The sequence below is a fragment of the Numenius arquata genome, chromosome 16, assembly GCF_964106895.1.
Source record: "Numenius arquata chromosome 16, bNumArq3.hap1.1, whole genome shotgun sequence".
Lineage (NCBI taxonomy): Eukaryota > Metazoa > Chordata > Aves > Charadriiformes > Scolopacidae > Numenius > Numenius arquata.
This window is the reverse complement of record NC_133591.1, coordinates 13,173,101-13,195,670: the sequence shown is the minus strand read 5'-3', so window position 1 is coordinate 13,195,670 and position 22,570 is coordinate 13,173,101. Positions and strand designations below refer to the sequence as shown.

The following is a 22,570-nucleotide window of genomic DNA, read 5'->3' as shown; positions in this document are numbered from 1 at the left end:
CTCTTTCCTTCCCCTTGGCCGACTTTCAATAGGAAGGAAGGACAGTGTTTCCACAAAACGCGGTGAGCACATGAAGTTCCTCCAATGGCAAACACAGGGTTGTGTCTCCCCCTGGGCAGGTCCAAGCGGTTCTCCCGACTCCTGGCTGAGGATTGGGACTGCCGGGTAGTGATGGAGAAGGAGAAGAAGGGGAATTGTTGCTTCTTCTGCTTGAATATTAAAAATAAGCTGAAGGCTGGTACGGGTCTTTGCACAGACCGATCCTCTCCTCCTCCAAGGCTGGGGTTCCCTGATTGCAATCTCCCCCTGTGTGCTGTGGACAGATTTATTTTGTATATGAGTGGGTTTATGGTTGTGTTTTTGCTGAATGAGCAGGAGCTCAAGCTGCCTTTTCTTTGCTGTGCCTGCTCTGGAGTGATGCTAGCACCCAATTAGGGCAGATCACACCTGATCCAGGCTTGGTCCTACTCTGCAAAGACACCAGAACATTTGCATCAAGTTTGGCATGGTAGGGTGACTTTGTACAAGATCAGCAGGGCATTGGAGGGTGTTGCTGGTCCACGGTTAATATTTGCTTAAATGACAAGCCCTGGCTTGAGAAAACCGTTGCTGAAGTCCTCAGGAGAGGTCTTTGAAGGAGGATTGTACCTCTTTGAGCAACACGGTTGCTTTGGATAAGGGTATGTTCTGTACAGCAGCTACTTGAAATGTTCAACTTAGATCTAAGAGGACCACAGGCAGGAGTCTGAGGGGGATTCATCCCAGCAAACTTTAGATGCTGAAGGTAGCCAACTAGGTGAGCAGACTAGTCCCTCTTAATTCCTTCTAGAATTAATGGGGAGATGAATATTCCCCTAGGGCATGATGGTCAGAGGTGGAGTTGCCCCCCAAGTAATGTAGGTAGTTGGTCCATGCAGTCCCTACAAGTGTGGGGCTCGTTGGGGAAGGATGTCAGATGCAGAGCAGCTGGAGTACGTTTAGCTGGTGTGAAATACAGAAAGGTGAGCCTTACCAGTCTGAGTGAGAGTATCCAGGGTCTGGGAGGTAAGGTTTTGGTCAGGGCTGCACATTGATGAGAAAATACTTATTGGTGTCAGTGAGGTTTGTTTGGGCAATGTGACTTTCATCCCTGGTCCTCTGGTCAGCGCGGCCCTTTCTGTCCCAACAGCAAAAAGCAAGTAAGTAACTAAGAAAGTAGATTTCCTCCTGAGGGAAATTTGTGTGTGTGCAGTCCCACGTGTTAATTATGGGACAAGCCTGAGAGAAGCGAGAGGTTGTTGACAGGAGATATTTTTCCAGTGGAGAGATCTAGAGGAAGGCCCATCTGGAGTGGACAATGCCTGGGCTGAAGGATGACTTGAGTTCCTGAAAGCTGTGTTTTCCCCCACATCCCTGTTGGCTTGGGTTTAATAAACAATATCCCCTCTCTCCCAGGCCATGCCTTGGACTCGCGATGAACCCGTTGCGTTTCCTCCCTTTCAGATCACCCAGTTGAAGATTGAGAACAACCCCTTTGCAAAAGGTTTCCGGGGCAGCGATGACATGGAGCTCCACAGGATGTCCAGGATGCAGAGGTAACGCGTGCCTCCATCGTGGGGACCCATTCAGGCCCGCCCTGGGCTTTGCTTTGCATGTCACTTGTGCCAGGGTTTAGTGGCCTCTGCTTGTGTATTTTACGTCAAGCCACTGAAATATCACCAGGACATGGGGCCAAAATCCAGGACTTCCCACTCCGAGGTGAACGCCCTAACTGCTAGGTTACAGGAGCAGGATCTCACTTGTGGGTTGTCCTCTTGGCCGCAGGGACCTCGTATTTCTTTCTGATGTGTCCCCATCCAGAACAACCTCTAGCTTTGTGCTAAACAGATGTCTCTGTGTCTTCATGTGGGCTTAAACCTGTTTAAAGCAACAAGAGACTTGGATTAGCTCTGGGGAGCTCTGGTCGTCAGGCTACTGCAGAAGAGTTCTTGGGTGATTTGTTTTTCCCCAGTGCTTTAAAGACAAAGCTCTCAGTCCTGTTCTGGTTTGTGAAGGATGCTCCGGATGCCTCTGGAGATCTTGGTGTGAAGCCCTACCTTGTGCTGGTTTCTGGCTTTCAGAGGGTCTTTGGCAGGAGGGGGGAGTGTTTGCTTGGTCAGTTCTGGATGTGCAGAGCAGGAGCACAGGCACGGTGATTTCAGGTTGAAGAAGGAAGGTATTAGAAAACATTGGGATCTCCAGGGCCAGGTGGCTGAAGAGGTCTTTTTGAATCTCAGTTTTGGATGTAAGTACTTAAGCTGAAAATCAAGCCTAAATCCTGTTTAAAAAACCCTGTTTAAAGTCCTTTTCTAAATGTCAGGTCCTGCCGGTAATTAGCTCCATGCCTTTCACTTCACTTGGAACTTCGTCCATGTGTCAAGTTGCTTCCTGGTGCAAATGTTTTGCAGGAACGGTGCCATACCCATGATTATACCTAAGACAGATGTAGGCGCTCAATATAGCATTTTCCATCCAGGAGGGCAGGAGTGACTCAGATCCCTTATTCTCCAGGACCAGCAGAGCTGGCTCTCGGTGGAGGGCTGTAGGGACCCGCATTGTGATCACCTTCTGGGAGGGCTCTCTCCACCACCTACCTGGGAGCCGGCTGTAGGTGGTCACTGTAGGCTGGAGAAGTCTCTTCTGGTTGCCATCGTTGGTGACCTGAGCGTGGCTCTCCGTAGCCACGTGAATGGCACTGACAGGCAAAAAATAATACCCGTGATCCTGCAAACGCTCACACCCGTAACCCTGCTCAAACGGGCAAATGTGCTCCCGTGCGCAAACATTTTCAGGCTCAGACCCAGAAAAGCCAATAAATAAATATAAATAAATATATATTAAAAAAATATAAATATATGTATAACTCTTTTCTCAATCTAAATCATCTCTGTGGTCTGCTGAATGTGCCCTGTGTTCCCTGCCTGCCCTTTCCAACGACAGCACAGATCCTGGCATAATCTGTCAATATTTATTTATTTATGGGTGCGCTACCACTTGAAATAGCTCCTCCCCACCTCCTCCCTCCTGTGCCAGCCTCCCAACCTCTACTGGAGCTCGAGTAACGATGTCCCCCCGCATATTTTTTGCTGCTAAACTACCCTTTCATTACGGCCAATGGAAAGATTTGAAGGTTTACATTCATCGTGGGTTTTTTTCGGCGAGAAGGGAGGGAGGAGGTGAAACAGTGAGGACTATTAGAAGGGCTTCATGCCATATGAAGAGCATGGCATCTGGCCATGCTGAGCTAGTGCTAAAAATTGCTTGGCATTTTTATGCGGGCCTGCGGTCGTAGTCGATGATACAGTGAACAGAAACACTTGGAATATATAAATACACCCGCTCAGGCCTGGCAGGATGGAAAGGGTTAAAATCCGCTGCGTCGACTTTACAGGATAATTTCTGATGCTCGCTTCCTTAATAACTTATCCTCTGTACAGATAGCATAGAAATGACTGTGTACCTCTACAAAGATGGCATTTTTTTTTTAAGGGAGAGCAGGATAAGATTATTATAGTAAAATAAAGGCCCATTCAAGGTTGAAAATTAGACAAATATGTGCCCACCTTTGTGGTTTTTTATATGTATCTGAATATATACAAAATTATATATATAAATATATGAAAACATACATAAAATAAATTATAGATATAAAAAAAGAAATTGTATATATAAGATAAAGAACCATTCAGGATTGAGTATGTTGGAGAAGTATGACCTACCTTTGTGGGTTTATATAGCTTTCATATATAAATATATATTAAAGTATAATTAAATATATATAAAATATATTTTAATAGATGAATGTGTGTGTATGTAGTGAAGTTGTTTCCCAGTGATGGACCTACTCCCCAGCTGGCAGGTATAGGTATGTCTACCTTGGCTTCAGTGGAATGATGTCTACTTCTGCCCTTGGAGAACGTGGTGGGAATGTATTTTTGGTCCTGTTTCTTCATCATAGAAAAAAAAAGTAGCTGGAAAAAACATGCTTTTTTAAAACAGTGCACAGCCTTTTATACCAGAAACTAGTGACCTGATGTTCATCAGGTCACTGATCATCTCATTAAGGGGTATAGCCATGGAGGGAATGAATTTTTCATGCTGCCGAAAGCTTCAGCACCTCTCTGTTTTCTTTATTTAAATCTCAAACGTTTCTTAATTCCCTGAATTGGGTTATTGCAACATCTCCCAGCTGAAAGCAACCAGGGGAGAAGGAAACCCCAGCAGAGGAGGCTGAGAGGCAGCTGGGTGCATGTGGCATTCCATTTTCGGGGAAAACTAGCCCCAGCTACAGCCTTTTAAATAGCTAAAATGACATGAGATAAGGTCTATCCTCATAGAAGGAATTGCCATCTGCCCAGCTCTGGTGGTGTCCTTGCACCTTTGGCTGCCAGAGGATGGGAGGGAGACCAGTTTGCTGGGTCCAAAATTGTCTCACTCATCTCAGAGCAGGTCTTGCAGTGGGGTGAAGGTGCTGGTGGAGACTTGACCTGACGATTCATCAGTTGAACATCTACCCTTGGTGCTGAAAGTTGTCTTTCTTCCTTGCTTCGTCTTCCTTCCTCTTTGCCCCTACCAATTCCGAAGAGTGAGCTCAGAGCAAGGTCTCGGCAAAGTCTTCAGCGAGGCACCCTTCATGTCTCCATGTCTCCACATGCTCTGGCCAGGCAAGAGCAGCAATGCTTTGGCCTCTGGGGACAGGATCTCTGCGGAATGGATGGGGATGTCTTTGTGAGTCCATCCCTCTCTTTGGCTTTCTCCCTTGCAAAGCCTCCGTGCTGTTTTTTCTCCTCCTGTTTCCCAGAAGAGAAGTTAATAAGTCTCCCCAGGTAGAAAACTTCATTCAGTAATGATATTAAGCCTTTCAGCAGCAGATGATTTCATTCAAAAAGAACAGCCACGAGCTCCAGAGAGATCCAAATTCCAGTGAGCACAGACTTCTGGTTCACATTCGTTATCCCCCCACACCCTTTCTTTCCTGAGACACACGGGAGCCTGTTAGCAGTTTCTTTGACAGGATGAGTACTCTGGGATAACAGTTTTTTTTCAAGTTTTCAGATTTCGGAGCATGAGATCAACTTTGCTATTTCCTTGATTAAAAAAATAAAAAAAAAAAAAAAAAGAAAACATGCTAGAGGAAAATATGTAGAGGGATGTGAGTTATATTGCATCTGTATCCTGTGGTCGTGCTACAGTTGAAAAACTTAAATTGAGTAAAAATTGTCTAGTTGTGATGCTGGGAACATTAAGCAAAGTGTTCCTTTCAGATCCTTTGCCCCGCTGTACAGTAAAAATTCCTTTTGTCTCCAGTTAGAACCTCTGCCTGTGCCAAGGGGAGTTTTGTGTGGAGAACAAGAGCAAAACACGCAGCAGAAATCCGCAGAGGGTGAAGCTTACGCAGAGAGATGATGAGCTCTGTGTCGCAGTTGTCAAGTGTAGGACTTTGCCCTTAAAATTCCCCATGCATGAGAGTCAACGGAGTTGTGTTAATAAGCCATAGCTATTGGGTGATTTGGAGGGTTGCATACAAGTCATAGCTTTTATGTTTTTTTTAGTCTGTGACTGCCAGAAGACAGCAGGGGAGAAGTGTTTGTGGGTCTGGGGCTAGAGCACTGTAAAAGAGCAATTCTGTTAAACCCTTTAACCAATTTTTGCTGATCATCTGCAACTCCCATTGTCTTCAGTGGTTATTATGGGTGCTGAAGAGCTTCTGGAAGTCTCAGGCCCTAGTTAGTGTTCATTCAAATTAATGCAATTAGTCCTTGAAGCTTCTTATTGGGAAAGCTTTTGAGAGGAAAGATGATTATGTGAAAGGGTGGCACTTAGTTCCCTTGATGAGTATCCTGGGCCCTTTCAAAGCGAGACAAAGATCCAGAATGATCTACTGGACAAAGGAAAGAGTGGCAGTGTAGTTCAATGTTATGTGTATGTTTTCTCTGTCAAAGACCATGAGCCATAGTTTGCTGCCTTTGGCATTAATCCACAGCAATCTTCCAGGCTCCAAAGGAATTATTACAAAGATTTCCTGGTGTAACCGAGAACAGAAACTGGGCCAGGCACAAAGGACATAAAATCAGTACCGTGTTGCAGAGCTGGCATAATGGAGAAGATGGTACATTTTTGGATGCCGGTAGGATAAATGAATAAGTTTTATGATAATAAATGGATGAGGCTCCAAAAGGATTGTCTACCCTGTCATGTTGGACTGATAGGCACTGGTCTCACCAATGCAAGTAGGTCTTGGTCCACTGCAAACGACCTTGTTCTTCTTGCATCTTCTTGTTACATCTTTATATCCACTTGCATTTCTCATGTTCTGTCGCTGAAATCTCCCAAGAGCCACGTGCTGTCTGAAATGTTTTCAGAGTGAGACTTAGAGTTAGAACATCTGTTGGAGAGATGATGCTTTCCTCCAGCAAACATCCCCAAGGAAATTTTCCTGGTCAAAGCCCCAGTGGAAACTGCAGGCTTGAACTGCACTCTATAGAATTTGATGGAATTCAGATGAAATCCAAAATAAGGTTCTACAGACTTCACTGGAGGGTATCCACAGCTCTCTTAAAGTGCAAAAGTCAGCTCAAGAAACAGAGGGTAGTTGCAGTTTCCTCCATTGTCACTTCTTCGGGGGATCTGCCCAGCAGGACCCAATCTTCAGAAGCTCAGCCTGGCATGAAGGGATGCTGATGCTCTCTCTGTTGGCCAAGATCCATTCTTCATCTCCTCTTATGTTTCTCTTCCTCCAACATGAACAGCAGAACTTGTCTGTGGGAATCTAGATTTTTATTTGCCTGATAATGGTAGCTGTGGATCTCTAACTGTTTCTTTGCTGGTTTTTGGGTTTGTTGCAGCATCTCTTTGGGCTGCACTGCTCAGATGAGAAATGGAGGCACTGGTTGTCAATACACCACGTGTGCACCCAAAGAAGTGTTATTGGACCCTTATATTCTGGCAAGAACACTGGATCTGTTGGTGGAGCACGCTGCAGTGAACAGCCTCCCTTATTTCTCAGTGGGCAGTTTGACTTGTATTGCTAGACATCCCTTGTAGGGTATTATTTTCCGTGGGGCTGGCCTGCAATCCCTGTGCAGAGAGAGCTCATATTTGATCTGAGGTAAGATCGAAGGAAGTACTCAGTAGTTTCTCTCCTCCCAAATCCTTTCCTGCTGCATTTTATCCACATCAGACTCTCCAGACAGTCTCTTGAGAGTGGTTCAATTTTATTTCAATGTGCTGGAAATGAGCTGCAATGAATGCACATTGACAATTGAAAATTGTGTTCTGGTTCATTTTTTTCCTGGGAGATGGTATATTTATTCCAGTATTCCAGTCACTTTTTTTTTTTTTCTCTTGCTCTATCTGTTATGGCTGACTTCCATTTCTTTCCTACTCTCAAGTCTCAGCAGGAAGGACAGCAATTGGTGGCCTGGGAAATAAAAACCCAAATGCCTTTGAGTTGTGTTTGCGCATCTGGAATTGGGGTCTGATTCTGCACTGCTGTATCCACGGGTGCTGGGTGGATGCAGGGGAGAGGACTGATAGGAGGACAAATGTTTGTCCTTCTGCAGTGACTGACCAAGGAGGAGTTAAAATCTCCTGGCAACCTCTGTGTTTGGCCACCTTTGGTCAGATTTTAGACTAGGAATTGCCATTGTGGACAAGATCTGAACAGTGCCCAGCCCAGGGGCTTCAAAGGATACTGCAGATAACCAAGGGGAAATCCTCTTCTGTATCACGCCTCATCTTGACCTTCAACAGGTACCAGGATGATCCTTGGGACCCAACCTTTAACAAGTCTTTGAAAGTCTTGTTACCATGAGCTACAGCAGCTCTGGAGAGCCTTCTTTGTTACAGAAATGTCAGAAGCATCTTTGAAAATAATTTCCTTAGAGTCAGTAGGGGCTGGATGCTTCTAATGCAGAAGCGTTGTGATTATAAACCATGGATCTTTGAAGGTTTATTTAACAAGGGTTTGCATCTACTATGCATTAGCTGGTACATTAGCAAACTTCAAGTCTACACATGAAAATACATTGAAAATTATCACTCTCTTACAAGGCAGTGATAAGCAAGAAAGGATGCCACTTTGTAAAGATCTATACTTATTGTTTTTCCACAGTTTTTATTAGTTTGCAGAGGCCAACAAGGTTTCCAGCTCTGACATTACAAAACCTTCTTGAATTTTCTCCTTTGAATCTTTTGCTAGATATGAATTTGTGGTATAAGAGCTCATGGTGAGGGCATGATTTGGCCAGGGGAGGCGAAAAATGTTATGAGATATGAAGATGGGACTGAGTTTACTAATTCCACCTGATTTTGGTGGAAGTGCTCAGGAAATGCTGGAAGGATTCACTTGTAAGGCCTGACCTGCAGGGTCGGAGTTATATGATGAACTCTGAAGAGGAATGTGTGTGCCGTTAGGGAACGGTTATGCAGAGCTGGTGTCTGATCCTACGGGTCTGGGAAACATCTGGCCAGGTGGGAGTTCAGGACGGAGTCCAGACTTCAGGACCGAACGCCTTCAGTGTAGACTTGGACCCCATCCCTGATTTCTTCCCCCAAGCTCTAATGAAAATCAAAGTAATGTTCTCTCCTGGTGGCTTTTCAGCTGGAAGCCCGGTGCTGCAGAAACTGTACAGCACCTTGGCAATGCGGCTCCCCCTTCCTCCCCGTCCCCCTCTGCTATCGTAATACACCGACTATGGAACTGAATATTCATCATTAGCCTCCAATAGACTTTAAATAGACCAGTGACAGCTTCCTTCCTTATAAATTCTTTCCCCAACCCAACTTTTTTTTTTTTTTTTTAATTCTAATTTTACAATTTTTAATGTGAAAAAAATGTAGCCCATTAACACCCCAATGTAAAACTAACTCACATTCTGGCCCGGGAACAACAGTCTCTTCCATGCTGTGTGGACAATTTCCTATATTGCCTGTGTAAGTCAACCTTTAATGCTTCCTCCCCGCCCCCCCCTTCCTACTTTGCTACAATTTTTTTGGACAGCAAAATTTCTGGAGACAACAGTCATTTTGTGCCAGCAGTGAACAAAACCTTTCATTCCATTAAACTGTGTCCCAGGATTACAACCAGCTATTTTGGGAATAGCGACTTTTAGGCCCTAAAAAAAAAAAAAAAAAAAAAAAAAAAAAAAAAAAAAAAAAAGAGAGAGAGGAAAAAAAGAATCTGATACATTTTTAAAGACTGAAGGACAAACTAAAATGGTAGCTGTGCACACTGCATATTGAGTGGGCTCAGAAAAGAGTATAAATGTTTCAAGATGACTGTTGCTTTACAAGGTACCAAGGATATCTCTTTATTGGAGCTCAGCTCCTATAAGGAAGAAAAAGGTAGAAATACAGAGATAACTGCCTTTGTGTCTAGAAAAAAGGCAAAGCGAAAGCAGAATATTTTAGATATTTAGTTAGAAAATACTTTCCTTCCTCTCCCTCCTCAAATAGTTGATTTTTTGGCAAAAATAGCACCCAACATGTTTTGACTGAAATGGAAATATTTCAGTCTGGAGAGAAGTCATTGCGATACCTCCTGGGAACTGCTGTTTGGAAACTTGGTGTCTCCAAACCTGTTCCCTCTCCAGCGTGACTTCCCCTTGCTGCTGTGTCCCCTGCAGGGCATCACGGTCCCTTCTTACAGCCATGGAGGCTGTTGTGTCTCCCAGGAAATGCAGTCTGAAAAGAATTTGGTCCCCAGTACACGAGAGTGTGGGATGCTGACACTACCTATGCTGGCACTTCAGGGTAGAAATATTGCTGTTTCAGGCATGCAGCTCCTTTATGGAAAGGAAATATTTTTTTATCAAGAAAAAAACAATTGTGTCGTTAAATTTTCCCCTTCTCAGCTCTCCATTGAGACAGAGAAAGCATAGATTTATGTGAGAAGTATCTGGGATGGGGACGGCTTCTCAGTGCTTGTGTGGTGCTTCGCACAGTGAAGGTCTGATGTTGATGGGGTCCCTGTGAGCTGCCCTGAGAACTTACTGGAAGAACTCCTCCATGCAGATCTAATCCCATGTGTGAGCGGGGAGAGGGTGACACTGCCAAAGAGACATCCAGTTCTTCCCCCACCAAAGCAGGGATAAACCGTGGCAGTAGTTATCCCTACATCCTCTGAAGGAGCCACATGATGTGGCGTCATGCCATGGTACGTCCCTGCTCCTCATCCACCTTAGCCCATAGGTACTCACTGACAAAAAAAACCCCAACAGGCTGTGCCATTTCTTGGGGGGTTTGTGGTTGTTGATGCTGGAGCTGAAGAAGAAGGAACCAGCAGCCTTTTAATAGGGAGGAGAGCTAAGGGTAAGGTCTGTGTGTCACCTCCTTGTGGCTTGCTTCCTTGGAAGGGAAACATGGTGGGGATGCAGCTTTGGGGTGTTATGTTGATACTATTTCCATAAGGATCCCTGTGTGAAGGTGGAGCATGTCAGGAGCAGGCAGCTCAAAACTGTGGCCTGGTAGGACTGGGAGACCCACTAGAACCTAGGAGATCTGAAGGCTGTAGCTCTTGACCTTCTTGAAAAGCCACCAAAGCTGCCCTCCAGCAAGAGTTCCTGGGATAGAAATGCTAGTGCTGGGTGTCCACAGGCAGAGAGGTCCTCTGAAGCCCACCTTGTGCCCTGGCATCCATTGCTGTCCTGTGCATCTGAGGGATAAGTCTCTACTTCCTCCCAGTCCATCTCTCTTTTTTCCTTGTGCACAGCCTGGACTTCAGTTCTGGGAAAAAGCTGCCTGATCAGCCAGTCCAAGTGGGTGGAAAGCCCTGCTCCTGTGGGGAGGAGCTGCTGGGCTTCCAGGGAAAGAAACCCCACCTTTGGAATAGGCTCTGCTTGGCAAGCCACCCAGTGCCCAGGGTTTGGAAAGCTTCCGTGGCACAATGAGAGACACATTTATTTGGTTTTGAGCTCCTGGGTGAGTTTCCCCTCCATTACAGCTCAGTTGCTGATGTTTCTGGCAGCCACCACAGCAGTGGTTTGGATGAAAGCTCCCTGCTGGGAGTAGGTTTATATAATTGGTATTGTTAAATTTTGTAAATAAGTTCTGAGCTGCTACGGTGATAGGTCCTCTCTAAGGGGTGGAACTGGGGAGTCAGTGCTCCTCCTCCATGTGGAAGTGGCCAGGTGAGCTTGTTGACGGGATTTAAAGTTCTGTCCTTGCTCCAGCATAATGGTTTGGGGCAGGTGGGTAGGATACCTCAAAGCCAGCTTTGTCCAATGGTTATAGCCTCAAAGAAGAAAGCTTGTGTTGGAATCTGGGCTTTGGTTTGTGGCTGCTCTGAGCCTGGTGACACTTTGTGAGGTGCTGCCATGCTGCCTCATCTTTAAACATTTTAGCAAGTCCTTGGGTTCAGAGACCACTCAGTTGTCTTGGAGACAGCCCAGGAGGAGGCTTGCACCTCGCCTGAAATCTCTGGGACCCCCTACTCAACTTCAATTCTCCCCCCTGCAGAGCAGGAATAAAGCAGGAATAATCTTGTCCAGCCACGTTGCCGAAGTGCTTGGAGAAATGTCTCCAAAACACACTGTAGGGTCTTGTAGGAGAGGGGACTTTCAGCCAGTGTTGGCAAAGCATCCTCTCTTCAAACCAGATTTCAGAGCAGGGGAACAAACCAGACTTTCCGTCAGCGCTCTCCCTCCCAGCCTGGCTCTGCTGAGACGTGTGGCTCTGGTGTGCATCAGGTCTCGGTGATTTATTTGTTTCTCTTGTTTGAGCGCTCTGCAGCTGGGCTTGTTCTCTGGTCCAGGGGTCCCCCATCCAGGACAACCAGGCTGGCAGACCCTGGGGAAAAGGAATGGGGACAACTACCATAAGGGGAAAAAGTAGACGTAAATATTTAATCCATCTCCAAGTCAGCTTGGCAGAAATGAGGTTTTTATTTACATGCATGTGCACATCCACATATACAATATAAATAGTATATAATTTATAAATGCTATCATAATATGTAAATATAAATCTTGTGTATTTCGCTATAACTGCATCTATCTGTTCTATGTATGGGTGTCATATAGCAGTTGTGGTGGAAGATGCACGAATCTAAAGGGAAAGATATTAAAAGGAAAGTGAAATAGAAGAGTGCTCCATGGATAAAGTGTGACGGGGCTGCAGTCTCCTGGGAGGGATGTCCCTATTTCCCTGAATGTCTAAACAAACACCATGACACTAATGTGCTGCCTTCATTTATTAATCCACTGATCTATTTATTAATTGATTGCTTCTCTGCCTTGTTCCTTTTTGTTTCTTTTCTTTTAGTAAAGAGTACCCGGTTGTTCCCAGGAGCACAGTGAGACAAAAAGTGTCCTCGAATCACAGCCCCTTCAGTGGCGAGACCAGGGTCCTTTCTGCCTCCTCCAACCTGGGCTCCCAGTACCAGTGTGAGAACGGGGTGTCGAGCACCTCCCAGGATCTGCTACCACCTGCGAACCCCTACCCGATCTCCCAGGAGCACAGCCAGATCTACCACTGCACCAAGAGAAAAGGTCAGACCTTGGCTGCTCCCCTGCTTGGGGCTTTCCCCTTCCTCACATTGACTATCAGCCTTGTTTTCTGATATCTCCCCTTGCCCACAGGCTGGACTACCCCAGCCTGCTTTACGGTGGTGCTTGAGGATGAGCAAGGGATGAGGGTTGTGTGCTGGAGGTGGGCTGCTCCCCCAGGATGGGCTGGGAAACTCAGCCTGGAGAAGAGAAAGCTCTGGGAAGACCTTACAGCGGCCTTCCAGTACCTAAAGGGGGCTACAGGAGAGATGAGGAGGGACCTTTTGTCAGGGAGTGTAATGACAGGATGAGGGGTAGCGGTTTTAAACTGAAAAAGGGGAGATTTAGATGAGATCTCAGGAAGAAATTGTTTGCTGTGAGGGTGGTGAGACAGTGGCCCAGGTAGCCCAGAGAGTTTGTGGCTGCCCCATCCCTGGAGGGGTTCAAGGCCAGGTTGGACGGGGCTTGGAGCAACCAGGTGTGGTGGGAGGTGACTCTGCCCATGGCAGGGGGGTTGGAACTCGATGATCTTTAAGGTCCCTTCCAACCCGAACCATTCTATGATTCTATAAAACTCATCTCACCAGTGCTAGCCTGAAACCCCGTCTTCTGCTGGGCTGGGAGCAAGCTGTTTGGAGGGGTGGCAGTGCTTTTCACCCAGGTTGAATCCACATTCAGTAAGATAGCTGGTGCCAGAGATAAAGATGACTTATCTGTCTCTGTAGCCCCTCAGACAGGGTTAATCTCCCAGTGGAGATACCTTGACAGCTTGGATTTTGCACAGTTTTCAACTAAGATTCTCGGCTGGGAGACAGTTGTCAGTATGCAGAGAGCAATTCCACTTAAATGCTCGGTCTAATGAGCGGGCCGTGGGATTGAAAATAATGATATCCATGTTCGTTCCCCTCTGGTGCAACTGACCTGCTTTGACAGAGCTTGAGGGATCAAACTGTGAGGGCTTTACACTGAGTGCTCAGCTCGTCCTGGCGTGAAGAGCCCCATGGTATCGATGGGATAATTGTTCTCAGGCAGGAGCCAGCGGTTTGCAGTCTCTCCCTTCCTCTCCCAAAGCAACGGGAATGCTTAGGTGAAGACACACTTGCAGGACTCGGAGAGCAAAAGCCTCAGATCAGCTCCACCCAAGGCACTCAGAAGAAAATTGTGAATTTCCAGGGCTGAATGCAACCCTGTGGGGTGGACAAGAGGTGGTTGCTGCTATATCTGCTCCCTTTTCTCAGGATTTGGTCCACATTGCTTGGGAAAAGCTAACGGGAGTCAGCCTGCACCATGGCATTTGAGCACATCAAGAATTTCTCCAGCCCGGTAGCCTCTCCTCACAGCAGACCCCTTCCCGCTTCCCCACACGGTCCTATCAGTCAGCCACATGTCATTATTTTTAGTAACGTAACCCCTGGGGCGCTGGGATGTTGGGATGTGCAGCCCAGACACACAGTCAAAGGTAGCTGGTGCTGGGAAGTGGCAGGGGCAGGAAGGCAATGGAAATCTCCCTGGCACCCTTGGTGAATCCCTTGAATGTTGTAGGAGCACATGTGTGGTTGTGTACAAGTTTATCCGAAAAACACAAAAAAAGTTGATAAATCTTACTATTTTCCTGATGTGAGATTGAGCCAAACAGTGGAAAACAGAGGCAACATTTTCTGACTCCTCCAGCTGACCCTTGTGCTCTAAAGAGTCTATCAAAGCTATGATTGGAAATTGTGATGTCAGGCTTGAGCTAGATGCAAGGAGTTGCAGTGGACTCCCAGAGTGTCCCCTAAGGTCGGAGGTGGGTTGTGTGGCCCTTGGCTACCCCAGTTCTGGTGCAAGGCTTTAGGATACATCCAGGTTGCTGCAAAGCGACGTTGACGATGGAAAATGGAAAGGCAGGTCCCATTCACCCTTGGTGTCCCTCAGCCTGCAACCCATCCTCGGAGCTCCTTTGCCCTGGGAGCTGAGCTTTCACTGCTCCTCTTCCCCTTTGCAAAAACTAACCAAAACAAGCTGGCCCAAATGGCAACAAAACCCTTTGGACAATCTCCGACTGCTGCGTGTCCCCGCACCGCAGGGCAATTCATCATTCGCCTCCACATTGTAACGTGATAAGGAATCAACAGAGGTTTCCTTCCAGTTTTGGGATTCCCGCTAAGCGGTGTCTCCATGGGTGGTTTCCCTCAATCCCCCAATTATCTCACTTCCTCTTATTGTCACAAAAGAGACGACTATCTGCCCTGTAATAAGCTCCCCAGCCCCTTTTGGCCTGCGTGGCCCTTGCGAAAGTGCAGGAGACTGGCAAAGGGAGTCCTTGTCTGCAAGGCTGATGGCCCCTCATTATCTCTACGATGGCTTGAGTGGCACAAGCAGTTAAGGGCCTTTTATCAAAGCCGCCAAATGCTTTAATCAAGGAGAAGCAATGTCCTGTCCGATACCACCGGCTTCTTCCCGTGAAGCTGTACATCTCAGGAGCCTGAGTCTCTGCTTTCCTCCCTGTGCCTTTTTCCCCCCTCCCCAAGCATCTAGTAAATCGAAAACAGCCACCAGGGCTTAAAGAAAAGAAACACAAAGTTAATGGGAAACAGAGAGCCAACATAAGCTGCCAAGCAGCTCTTTGCAAAGTGAAATTAATTAAAAAAAAAAAAAAGTCACTAGAGATGAGCAATTCTGTTCAGATAAATCAGAACGTGATCCAAGGTTTCGTCTCAAACTCAGACCGAGTGTGGCACTTTCTTCTAGCGCTGAGCGAGGTTCCTTATTGAACTCAGGAAAGTAACTTCAACTATAACTTTCCTCTTTTTCTTCCTTTTCCGGTCTCTCATTTCTAAGCTAAGTATTAAGTTTTTCCTCTCAGCTTTCCTGCTTTCCTACTTCTCTGCATAAGTTTTAACAAGCCTCACCACCTAAGAAAAAAATGAAAGCAAGAGCGTGCTCACTCCTAAGGCACCTCTGTCCATTTTCTGGACTGGGACCATTATTGATTTTGTTGGATCATCAGCTTCCCAAACATGGACCCCTCCTCAGCCAGTTTAGGATTTATCTCAAGCAGATTATTTCCTTTTCCCAAGGCTGCGGTTATGGATAAGTGCTTGCAGGGGCAGAGGGCAACTCGACTGGGTTTGAGACCAGCTGGTGTCTGTATCTTCTGTAACAAATACCACCGCGGTTTTCCAAGATAGTCTCTCAGATATGGCTCCTTCCAGCTTTGACATGTCATGATGTTTCTCCAGCTTTGACATCTCATGGTGTTTCTGTGTTTCCTTTCTAATCAGGAGGTCAAGTCTTGGTTTAGGCTTGGTTAAGAATAGGTCTGTATTTGAGCAGCTCAAAGGCACCTTATTCTACTTCTACTTCCTTGGTGACCTAAGACGAAGATTTAGGTCTGTGGTTGACAGTGTTGTTCTTAGCTGTCAAGTCAAGATGGATTCACTCTGGAGATCTGATATGGACTTACATTAGGGGAGGGCAGCAGGGCTGCGAGGGGATGTTATCTCTGAAGGCTCCTCTGTTTCAGGGAGCTGATGATCTTCTGGGTGAGGAAGGAAGGAAGGACACATCCCAGAGCCCCAAATCTGGCAATTCCTGGTGTGCGGATGGGAGTGGGAGGTCGCAGCATTGGGAATGACCCCAGCGTGGTTCAACGGGGTCGCCGCTCCAGGCACCTTCTGAACATGCTGGAGGCTGTCTTCAAGGCGAGAATCATCCTGCATTGTATCCCAGCTCCACACTGAGATTGCTTATGGCATTTCACAGAGAGACTGATCTTTAGAGGATGGATTAGCTCCCGTCCTGTATCCTACCAAGGAGTGCCCTCAGTTTTTGATGTGGATTTTTAGGCTGCAACAAAGACCACTTAGAGCTTTGCCTTTTTTCTGGTTGTTCTCCACCTCTCCTTCTGTCATTGTTGTGCTTGGAGAAGCCCAAAAGGACATACCAGCAGGCAATTTGCTTTCTGTCTTTCATTTTAGCCCCATGTCCCATTTAGGGCATTGGGGCTTGTTTTCCCTTGTGTTATCCTCTCCCTCAGACTTCCTGTGAACTAAAAAGTCATCTTTCTAAACCTCTGCTCCCTCCCAGCCTTACACAATCTCAACCACTTGGCAGATTTCTGGGATGCTTGTGATGCTGAACAGGAGGCGACTGGAACAGCCTCTCCCTGGGGAGGTTATAAAAGTTGTCATGTTGGCACACTGAGAGAGAAGAGGGATGTGGCGGAATCCACTGGCTCCAACCAGCGAGGACCATATCCTTCAGCCACCTGGCTTGGACATGGCCCTGCCCATGGGGAAGAATATATCTTTTTGTCTCCATCCTGCTCTGCTGAGGTTGGTGGAGATACAGCAATGCCTTTCCCACTTCTCCACAGGAACAGGCACTGTTAGGGTGGATAGATCTCCTCGTTGATTGAACTGATTTCTCCCTCATCCCACTCAGCTTTTCTTTCACTCAAAGAATCTGTAGGACAAAAGCCAGGTATGGGATGTCTTCTTGGAGTTCATGCTGTTCATCCTGCTGATGTAAGGAGATGTAATGAGGTGGCCAAGGCTTGAGCTATGCTGCAGCTGGAGGTGTGTGCAACTTGGATAGATGCAGTGGAGCCCAGGGCAAGGTGGCTGCTGAGGCTCCAAGGGTGAAGAAGAACCTGCCTGCATGGTGGGGAGATATTCAGGGGGCTGGTGTGCACCCAGCTTTTACTGTGCAGCCACATTGCTTGGGGTGCTATAGATTCAGCAGCTTCATGTAAGCATCCCTCTCTCCCATCAGGAGGTGCCTCTGCAGACAACCTGCTGCCTCTGGAAGAGGTTCCAGCTCTTGGCATTGGATTGTCTCTGTCCCACAACTGTTTCTGTCGTGTTCCCCTGTGATGCAACACAGCCATATTGCAAATGGTGTGATTGCTGAAATAACTAGTGTATCTTAGGTTTCATGTCTTATTTGCCCTTTAGGGATGCCCGTTTTGGTTGAATCCATCCTTTTCTTCTTTGACCCTTGTCAGCCTTGCACACTGGTATTGGCTATTCAGGCTCATGCTAGATTCATACTGGAAACCAGACTGGCTGAAACAACAATATTAGTGATAATCACCCATTGTGTCTCCTTCACAAAGTCGGGATGAACCTACTGTAATGCCCTGGAAGTGTGGGTGAGGTTTAAAAACTAAAACAATCGGGTCCCATTCTTTGTTGTTTTCTGTCCCAGGGAGCTGATTGTCATGAATTGGAAAGGAACTCTCCTGATTTACACCAGGGGAAGAGGTGGGCTCAGTGCACCCTGAAGTCCAGAGATTTTGCATGTTTGCATTTCGTTTTGGATGGCCCTAATCTTGGAATTGGGAAAATTCCATTTAAAAAGCCATTTGTGTGGTATTTACAACCCAGCTGGAAGTAGTAAATACCGGAAATCTTGGAACTGCTTTTGCTCTCGCTCAAGCTCCTTCATTAGATAGATCATCAAATTCCTTGTGAGGGAGCCAGTTTCCACCCCATTCTGCAGGCTCCGTTTTCCTTGGATCCACTTCGGAGCAGCTTCTCCCAAGTGCTGGCAGCTTCCCCTGCTTGGCAGAACCTTTTGCTTTTTGAGGTTTGAGGGAGTATTGAGGGGCTGGTCACAAGAGCTGATCATCACCCATGGCTTCCAAGAACAGCAACAAACATGGAGGATGGTCAGCATCTCCCAGAGGTGCCCAGCACCTCCTAGGCCTCAGTGGCAACAGGAAAAGTACACTGAAGTGCTATCAGAGAACCAACATCAAGAATCAAACCCAGAGCAGACCAGACAGTTACCTCCTATGTCCTGCTTGCACTGATGCTGAGGAGGTGGGATGACCTTCAGGGGGAGGATTATGGCCTTGGGATGCACTGTCCAGGCTCCAGAGCAGGTGGGGTGGACTTTAAACTGCTGCCTCCAGCATTGCACGAGAGCTTGTCGTCCTTTTGTCATTCTCTTGAAGGTGTCCCCCTCCCACCCCCAGATCTGCCCCACACACCGTGGGGATGCATTTCACCTGCTCTGTGCTGGTCCCCTCTCCTCTGTGAGGAGTGGTGGAACATTGCTAGATCAGACTGGAGAGCCTGGACCAGCGTAAATTCACCAGCTGAGGATCTGTGGTCTGCATTATGCCATCTGATGATGAAGATGGACTGTTCTCTTCCCTCTCCAGCACTTTGGGGTTACATAGATGGGAAAAGCACCATGAAGAGGGGCCAGAGGATGGGCAGAAGCCAGTAGGGTAGGCTGCAATCCTTCATTGGCCACTGTGTCCTCTTTGGAGCTGGGTACGGTCTCCTCACACATCTTAAAATCTGGAGTGATGGTGCCCTTTCCACATACGACACCAGTGAGCCTGGCTCTAGAGAGGCCAGCAGAGCGACCACGAGAGCTTGCCGAAGAAGAGAGGGCACCTATAGAGTTTCCACTGGAAATGCTGGTTGTTTTTTGTTTTTCTCTCTTCACCTGTGAGGAATTCTGGAAGCGGATCCGTAGCTGCAGCTCTGCCTGGCTGGGCTGTGGCAGGCAGCGAACCGTCTGGGCTGAATGGAAAAATCAGCAACCTCAGGTTGTAAGTCAGGCGCATTTTTACACAACGGAAAAACAGAGTTTGACTGTTTTGTGTTGTATATTTAAAAAAATAAAAATAAAATAAACAGTCAAACCCCAAGCCAATGATCTCTAATGCCAGCAGAGTAATGCGGTTTGATGCTGAAAACTTTATTAGCAGAACAATGCTTCATTTTACAAGACATTGTTTTTCCACCCTAGTGTTCTTATTACTCAGTGGTGGGTTAGGGATCCAAAACTTTTAGGCTGTCTGTAAAAGCTAGAGCTCGGGCTCTTCTTCCAGATGTACTTCCTGTGACAGACCGGTGTTCAGGTGGGTGCTCAGACCTGTGCATCCAGCTTCTGTCCTTCAGGGCACTACATCCTCTCCACTGCTCCTGTGTACAATAAACCTGGTCAGGATTAAGGTGATTCATACACTTTTGCATTTCTCTGCTTGCTATTTCAGCTATTTTAAAGAAGTGGTTGCATCGCTCGCTTATCCCGTCCTTTCTGTCCCCATTTAAAGAGGAGGAAGATCAGTTGATTATCAGGGCTCTGTGTTGCTGGGACAAAGGAGCTGGGTTTCGTCATTTTCAGGAAGAAAGCATGAGATGGGACTGTGGCTCTCCAGCTAAATTTAGGGGCAACGAAGCCAGAGGATACCAAGGGGAAGCGGCTCGTGTTGTGTGCCTCAGTACGCGATGCTCTCCAGGGTTCTTGGGCCAAGGAGACGAACAGCAGCGGTTGCTCCAGCTGGGCTTGGTAGACACCTGAGTGGGAGTAAGGGGTTATTTTACAAGGGGGGGTGTGCACCTTCCAGGAGAAAGCCCACGGCTATTTATAGCGATGAGGGTATGTACATGTGCGTCCTTACGAGAAACAAAAGTTGCCTGCACTGCCCATCACCACCTCCTGAAGGTGAGATGTGGGCATTTGAATTGGAGCAACCCAGCAGTAACACCTCTGTTTTGGCAAGTGCTTCTTGGGAAGATGTTTTTGGCCCTCTTTTTTTGTGGAACTGTTTTGTTTTTTGTTTTTTTTTTTTTTTTCTCCTTTTTATTTTGGCTGTGAAAAAAAATAATTGCAGCTCAAAACATGTTGGTTGCGAAGATTTGGAAAGGGCCATTTCTTGCCAGTGTTCTTTCAAATGTTACCCCTGTTGGAAGGGGCTTTAAGCAAAGTGGGATGTTTTTCTGCCTGCACCAGGAATCCCGTTCTCGAAGCAGCAGCAAAGTTAATCTGGGTCAGAACAAGCTCCCCTTCCCTTGCCTCACTGTCCTTAAAATCTCTTGGTGAAGTGCTTGTCCCTGGGAACTCTGCCATCCATTCCAGCAGAGCTGGATTTCATTTGATGACCCTGCGAATGAATAAATAAGTGCATATTCATTTATTCATTTTGCTTCACCCTTGAGATTTCACCTAAATTGTTTATCTCCTTCCCTCTCTTGGCCCAGGATGCTGCAGGAAACAAAGGGCTCTGCAAGCTGTGTCTTGTTGCTCCTAGCTGTGAAATTTACTTTTCTTTTTTGTTACCCTTGGCTCCAGCACACATCTCCGCATGGATTTATGTGCCCAGCTCCCTTGGCACAGCTAAAGACCGGGGCTGTAAAACTCCAAATCTGATTGTCCCAACCGTGCCATCGCTGATGCTCTCCCGGGGGGATTTTTATTATGATCTCCATTTTTGTCTCATTTATCGTGAAAGTGTATCGCTGTAAAGGCTTTTAGTTAACAACATCAGCTCTGAACCTCTCAGCTGGGAGTGGGGACCTCTGTTAGGTGCCCTGTATCCACAGGCAGATGTTACCCCTCTGGTCAAAGAGCTGGCAGCAGAAATGAGATGAGGAATGCGGGGGTGTGTGTGGGTTGTCACCAAGCAAGCTAAGCCTCAGGGTCCCTCCGGCATCTTACAGCCCTAATTTTCCTGCAAGGGCTCCTTAGTTAATCCCTCCCCCAGCCCAGCAGACAGGGCCAAGTGCAAGATGTGGTTTCAGCAGGATTGATTCAGATCGAGTCCAAGGAAGGGATATGGATTTACACTGGCATACACACTTCCCTCATTTACACTGAAGGAAGTGTGTGGATCCGTTCTGTGCAGACCGTGTCCTCGGGAAAGTTGTGGAGAGGGAGGTTCAGCCAAGGGCATAGTATTGTTGTTCGCTACCAGGAGTTTTCTCTCCCAACAGATGAGGAATGTTCCACCACCGAGCATCCCTACAAGAAGCCCTACATGGAAACTTCTCCGGCAGAAGAGGACCCTTTCTACAGGTCCAGTTACCCCCAGCAGCAGGGACTGAACACTTCATACAGGACTGAGTCAGCCCAGCGCCAAGCATGTATGTATGCCAGCTCCGCTCCCCCCACGGACCCCGTGCCCAGCCTAGAAGACATCAGCTGTAACACGTGGCCGAGCGTGCCGTCCTACAGCAGTTGCACAGTGTCTGCCATGCAGCCGATGGACAGGTTACCCTACCAGCATTTCTCTGCCCACTTCACCTCGGGGCCGCTCATGCCCCGGCTCAGCAGCGTGGGCAACCATACCTCCCCCCAAATCGGAGATACCCATAGCATGTTCCAGCACCAAACCTCGGTTTCTCACCAACCCATCGTCCGGCAGTGTGGACCTCAAACCGGCATCCAGTCCCCTCCCAGCAGCTTACAGCCCGCAGAGTTCCTCTATTCCCACGGCGTGCCTCGAACCCTTTCACCCCACCAGTACCACTCGGTCCACGGCGTGGGGATGGTGCCAGAGTGGAGCGAGAACAGCTAACAAGGCGGTGGGGAAAGCGCCAGAGCATTAGCCATGGGGAAACAAAGGAAAAAAGAAAAAAAAATGGGAAAAGGAAAAAAAAATAATACCCTGTCGATAATAAAAGCGAGAGTATTTCTCAAGACTCCTTTAACTGAATGTTCACCGATAGCACTCGAGAGGGACGGACACTGATTGAAACCACAGACGAAATAGTCATCGGCCTCCGTGTGACTTGCCTCCCCTGGCCCTTCCCCTGCCTCCCCCTCGCCCCCCCCCCTCGCCTTTTTCTTTTGTTTCAAAAGAAAAAATAATCAACAGATCGGCACACTTCTCCCCTGCCACGGTCCCCACCCAGTTTGTGTTGCTGCCACCGCCAGCCCCCTGCCCTCGTCCCCCCCCCTCTGCCCTCCTGCTCTTTTTGTTCTCCAAAGGACACCAAACTCCTGCTGCCTTTCTCAACACGGTCAGAGTGCTTGAACGAAAACAACTAGGATGTTACTTTTTTTTTTTTTTTTTTTTTTGTGGTGTTGATGTTGACGATGTTATATAATAAATAATAATATATATATTTTTTCTTTCAATTTTCTCAAAAAAAAAAAAAAAAAGACACCGGCCCTTTTTACCAAGGGTGGCTTTGGAGTGGTGTTTCTTTTTTTTTTTATTTTTTCTTCATTAGTATTATCATTGTTAATTTTCAACAGAAAGAGGTTTTACAAGCCCACAAATGAGCAAAGCAGGTACCTACCTCGCCCAGGTGTTGTACAGGAGTGAAGTTGTTCCCCGC

General features: G+C 47.1%; 1 protein-coding gene across 1 annotated transcript in view; it reads left to right on the top strand.

Moving 5' to 3' along the window:
• The window catches only part of TBX5 (T-box transcription factor 5), a 41,930-nt gene extending 19,596 nt beyond the window's left edge, over positions 1 to 22,334 (top strand). Inside the window, exons 7-9 of the mRNA XM_074159380.1 lie at positions 1,483 to 1,574; positions 12,280 to 12,506; positions 21,221 to 22,334. Coding sequence (XP_074015481.1) covers positions 1,483 to 1,574; positions 12,280 to 12,506; positions 21,221 to 21,804 — 903 coding nt within the window. The 3' untranslated portion in view covers positions 21,805 to 22,334. The remainder of the gene's footprint in view (positions 1 to 1,482; positions 1,575 to 12,279; positions 12,507 to 21,220) is intronic.
• Positions 22,335 to 22,570: the final 236 nt, after the last annotated feature.